Raw genomic sequence first — 5436 nt, 5'->3', positions numbered from 1 at the left:
ATCAGGAACCACTTTTTCTTTTTTCTTGTATTGAGATATTTTGATATATTTCTGAAAAATATCTTTTATATATATTGACATTAAAATAACAAGTTTAGTTAATCATCCATATCCTATTTCTTTTGATTTTGATTTTATAAAAATGTGTTATTACAGTAACAAAGTTGCTTTTTAAGAAATACATTTTCTTTTATTTTAAAAGAACTCCAGCAGAAGCTGTGGTCAGTTTTACTAAAAGAAACTATGCATGTGAAAATGTATGACGGGGTTTTGTGGAAACCTACTAGCACTTCCAGTCAGCTGGACTCATTGATACAAAAAATGAACTTCCTCCTTCGGCTCAGTTTATATTTGAGGAAGGCACTCCTGGTCTTCACTGGGTGTCTTGTTTCCTCCGCTGTATGACCCTTTAACAACAGAAGTTCAGCCGGTTTTTACAAACAAGTGGTGGTGAGAATTCTTTCAGTTTATTTTATTAATCTTCTTAATTTCTTTATAATCTGGGTGATTGCAAATTAAAATGGAGAGAAATTACTACATAAACCCTCTTCAAGTTTACTTTCACAGTATGTATGTCTAATATTTACTATTTTATATTTTCTGAAACTAATATTTATCAAAGAAAAAGTAACTCATACAGTCCTGTCTGCATGTGTGGACACTTTCTGTCATGATCTCAAAGTATATGGTTAATGTATCTGAGTTAAGAAGTCTCAGTGAATGTAACTGAGCAGTTGTGTGTTAATGTTTTAGACGTTTCAAAGTTCTTGATGCCTTATTCAAATCTGACTTCTTGTCATATTGTTGAGTCTTTGATTTCTGTTTTTACTTATTGGTTTTCCATGTAATAAGTTACTGTTTGTAGTATTTTGGATCAAGTTAATATTTTTAGTCTGGCATCTTGAGCTTTAGTTTTACTGTAGTTTTTAAAAATTATTTCAATACAGTGGTCCCTCGTTTATCGCCGGAGTTACGTTCTAAAGAAAACCCACGATAGGTGAAATCAGCGAAGTAGTGAGCTTTATATTTTACAATTGTTATAGATATTTTAAGGCTGTAAAACCCCTCACTACACACTTTATACACTTTACTCAGACAGGCATGAACATTTTCACACTTTTTTCTGGTGTTTAAAAACTCTCAAAATTCAAACTTTAATAGAAAAATAAGTCCAGTATTTTAGAATAAAACCAAAGGTCAAATCCTGTTTTCAGGTAAAGAACATGGAAATAGAGCAGCTGTGAGAGAATTCAACATTAATGAATCCATGGTACGGAAGTAGAGAAAGCAAGAAGAACAAGATGAGTGAAGTTTCACATGTCGGACTGTTTTATTTCATTTAATGTGCCTTATAATCCAAAAAAATACGGTAACTTCTACCTTCCTTTAGCATGGCCAGAAGTCCAACTTTTTGTGCGATGGTGAGCATCTTCCTCTGCCTTTTGGGTGCTACTGCAGGTGCCTTTGATGGTGCAAATCGCTTGGTCGACATTGTTGTGTTTGTTTGGGAGAAACCTTACAAGCATACAGTGCAGCACTTCAGAGTCACACTGCTAGCGATCGAAGATTTATGTAAATTTGACAAACTGAACGAATTCTGTACTGTACAGGAGACAGGGCACGGCGGAGACTGATTGACAATGATCTACAGCCAATTAGGACGCGGAACACAATGCGCTGTAAAAAGAAAAAAACATGCAAAATTGCACACAAAAACTCTGCGAAACAGCGAAGCCGCAAAAGGTGAAGCGCGTTATAGCAAGGGACCATTTATTTTGAGCCTGTCTTGTTCTTCAGCTTTAGTAAGCAAAACCATCTGATCTGAAAAGACTGTTGTTCCAAATACATTAGATTTGCCAAGAGGCACTCTATAAACTCTCTATGGGCCCAACTTGTTCTTTTTTTTGTTTTCGTTTATTTATTTATTCCAATTAATAATTAATAACCATGTATTTTAACAACACTGCAGCTTACAGAGAGTTATGATAAAAACTGTGGAGGAAGTCAGGAGTGGCAGGGAACTATGTGAGAGTGGTGCGGGATATGCATGAGGTCAGTGCAGGAACAACCAATGGGTTGAAGGCCGGGGTTACATCAGGTTTAAGAGAGCCTGGAGAGGTGGAGGTATGCTTGGGAGAGAAGAGGGATGAAATTCAGTAGAAAGAAAACAGAATACATGTCTGTGAATGACAGGGACACGGGTGTAACAGTGAAGATACAAGGAGCAGAGCTAGTGAAGGTAACCAGTCTACAAGCGAGATGAAGAAGACGGTGAAGGCAAGGTGGAGTGGATGGAGAAGGAGGCAGCACTGGAAAGGCTTATAAAATGTTAATGAGGCCAGGGCAAACAGAGAGTTGGTGCAACAGAGGAGGATACTGAGGATAGGGAGAGATGAAAAAAGACAATCTGCACTGGCAACCCCTAAATGGAGCAGCTAAAGGAAGATAATTGTTTCCCTTTAAGAGTAATATTTTAGAATTGTTTTTGTTATTTTCCTCTGAACAGATGATCAAGTGTTTGGCGATGTCATTACCGAAGCACCTCCTGCCCCTTGCTGCTCTCCTCCTTCTGTCCATCTTTCCCACTGAAACTAAAGTGGTGGCATCAGTGGAAGACTGTAAGGAGTTTTTTCTTCAGCAAACTCCACCACACATCCCAGGAATTTTGGAGGGAGGGATCATCCTGGACCAAAACAGATACAAACTGATTCGCCAGACATTAAATAACACCAGAACATTTGTGACGCTGTACGACACCCAGAACAAGATTCCAGTTTTTTCTGCTGCAAAGTACAGAGGGGGAGCTGGAGGCAAGAGGCCCAAGAATAAATGGATGATTGAACCACAGGTATCAGTAGCAATAACACATAATAGTTACCAGTAAAACTAACAATTAATTTTAGACTAAAATAAAATATTATGAGAGTATAGTCCTACTTACATGCTATAATTGTAGCTAATCAGGAATCTACAGATATTTTCCATTACATTGTGATATTCAGAATTGTTCAATGTATTTTCCTAAAGACGTCCTTAATCCTACATTAAATGAGTTTGGCTAAAATTAGCTTAAATTGTGTCAATCCAAGTTTGCTCAGTAAATGAAAACAAGCATTATCAGCCAGAAATTATCCGAGGTTTACGTCCTCTTTTCTTTTCTTTAAATGAAAAAATATTAACTGTGCAGTTAATTTATTTAGCAGTAACCATACATTCATCACTATTTTACCCTTTTTACATTTTGACAGCTTGAAAACATACGAGACAAAGGCATTATGAGAAAATCAAACAAAAACATCATCTACAACTACCAGGCTGGAAATGAAGATTTCAAAAACAACCAAGGGTTTGACAGAGGACATTTATTCCCAAACTCATACGGATCCACTCTTATTGAAAAAAGGTCTACTTTTACACTGACTAACATTGTTCCACAAATAGGTAATTTCAACCAGGGAAGCTGGAATAGAATGGAAAACTGTGTCAAATGTGTTTTGAATGAATATTGCCTTAACAACAATGAAAAAATAGAAGGCTTTGTAGTTATTGGAGCACTGCCCAGCAACAATAGTCTCAATAACAAGATCAATATTCCTTCAGTGCTCTGGTCAGCATTCTGCTGCTACAGTCACAGGCAGAACAGCTGGCTGGCAAGTGCACAGTGGGGCGAGAATGTGGCCGATGGCCCTAAATACCTGCAGACACAGACCTTAACAGAACTCCACAGAACCCTGGGATTTGAACCATTTCCTCAAACACAATGTCCTCTTCACACCACTGCCACTCACTTGTACTCAGACCTCTCCTCTAACTGCAATTGCTCACCCACATCAAGTACATCTTCTCCTACAACCACTGCTATCCCTTGAAGTCCAATATCTGTGTCTTCCACTTCTAAAGCTAATGCAGCAGCCCCTCCCAGTGCCAGTACTGGTCTTCCACATTGGGCACTTCTAGTCCTGCATCTGACCATATTACTACCACAATGTCCCACATCTACTACCAAATGTTATACCAATACCATAAAAGCAATTATTCATAAAAAAGCAATTCTTTGCCCTCAGTGAATGAGAAGCAGTACATCTGGGTGAAATACAACTGAAATGTATAAAAACTAGCTTATTTATTCAAATAAAAAATCATTAAGGAAAGTATGCTCAGTATAAATGAATGTACAACAGTCCAGTAAATGTCATTTGATTAACTTCCATTAAATTTAATTGTACTTATGTGACAAGGTTTCATGGGAAATATATTAAACAAAATTATTGTTATAACAAGTAATTTTCACTCATTGGTACTTGATTCTGATGTATATTTGTCTCATCTTAATTGACAATAAGTGTAAAAATAATTGTTTTTGTGATTTGTTTTGTCTTTAAAATCTTCTGCTTATGACAATTTATTAGCAGTTCCAAACTAACTTACAGACTGTTCAAGTTTTCTTTCTCATATTTCACATTGAATGCATTTAAATCTAAAAATTCAATAAAATAAAAATTATTAACCTCCATGATATTTTTTAATATTTGACATTAAATGTGACAGCAACAATGTGCATGCTGTCTGTCTGTCTGTTTGCTAGCAGTCCTCAGTTTTCAAGATATCATATTTGATAGGTTTGTAGCATGAACCTATTCGCTGGAACGTTAAGGACAATTTACTACACAGCAAAAGCAAGACACAAGTAGGCAAAGTTCTTTGTGTTACTCATGCATGAGGGAGACCGGACCGGAGCCAGATGTCATTCCGCCCACTTGGCCTCCGTCGGACTCTCAGCCAGGTTCCCCATAGCACTCCTTTTATTGTGGTTACATGAATATGCATAGGTTCATTAACATATGACGTTTCATATAGGTATACATGCGGACAAAGAATCTTTCAAAGAAAACCTTGTCTCTCTCTCTCTCTCTCTCTGTGTGTGTGTGTGTGTGTGTGTGTGTGTGTGTGTGGGGGGGGGGGGGGGGGGGGGGGTCAGTGTGTGACCCCATAAATGACTTCCCTAAACCTGCTGGTCTGGAAGTCTAGCAGTTCATCTAAACAAAAGGCACTTAGCCTAAAACTGCCATAGCTACGTTTATCCTACCATAAAACAATAAAACAAGGTATGCCCTCTCCCATGCTCCCAGGATGTAGGTGTGAATGCCAGAACACTCTGGAATGCACACAAAGCCTTTGCAGACTATTAAGGATAACACATCCTATCACTACACAATCGATTATACACCTCTAAGCATATATGGTTAAATATTTCCTAATACAAATGACAATAATAAAATCTAAACCCATCAATATTCAAAATGTGTTGTGTGATCTAGATGACAGTAGCAACTGTAACTGATTTGGAGTTTGGTGAAAATCAAGTAAGGGTCACTCAAAATGTGAAAAATCATTAAAAACTTTATATTACCCACAAATATTTTATGGATTGGCTCG

General features: G+C 37.3%; 1 protein-coding gene across 1 annotated transcript; it reads left to right on the top strand.

The window, feature by feature from the left end:
- Window positions 1-2524: 2524 nt before the first annotated feature.
- Window positions 2525-3930, top strand: LOC146390537 (endonuclease domain-containing 1 protein-like). Its single transcript, XM_084918198.1, has 2 exons — window positions 2525-2848; window positions 3249-3930. Exons 1-2 carry the CDS (start codon window positions 2525-2527, stop codon window positions 3867-3869), a joined length of 945 nt encoding a protein of 314 aa, XP_084774324.1. The 3' UTR covers window positions 3870-3930.
- The last annotated feature ends 1506 nt before the right edge of the window (window positions 3931-5436 follow it).

This window comes from Perissodus microlepis, chromosome 3 (genome assembly GCF_051167445.1).
Source record: "Perissodus microlepis isolate ML-2025 ecotype Zambia chromosome 3, ASM5116744v1, whole genome shotgun sequence".
In the NCBI taxonomy this organism is placed as follows: domain Eukaryota; kingdom Metazoa; phylum Chordata; class Actinopteri; order Cichliformes; family Cichlidae; genus Perissodus; species Perissodus microlepis.
This window is presented reverse-complemented; position numbering and strand designations above follow the sequence as displayed.

What these genes read in the sequence shown, in the direction of transcription:
- LOC146390537 (XM_084918198.1), top strand. Translation starts at nt 2,525, where the DNA reads ATGTCATTACCGAAGCACCTCCTGCCCCTTGCTGCTCTCCTCCTTCTG. An exon ending in AATGGATGATTGAACCACAG is followed by an intron (nt 2,849 to 3,248) that starts GTATCAGTAGCA and finishes ACATTTTGACAG; the next exon opens with CTTGAAAACATACGAGACAA.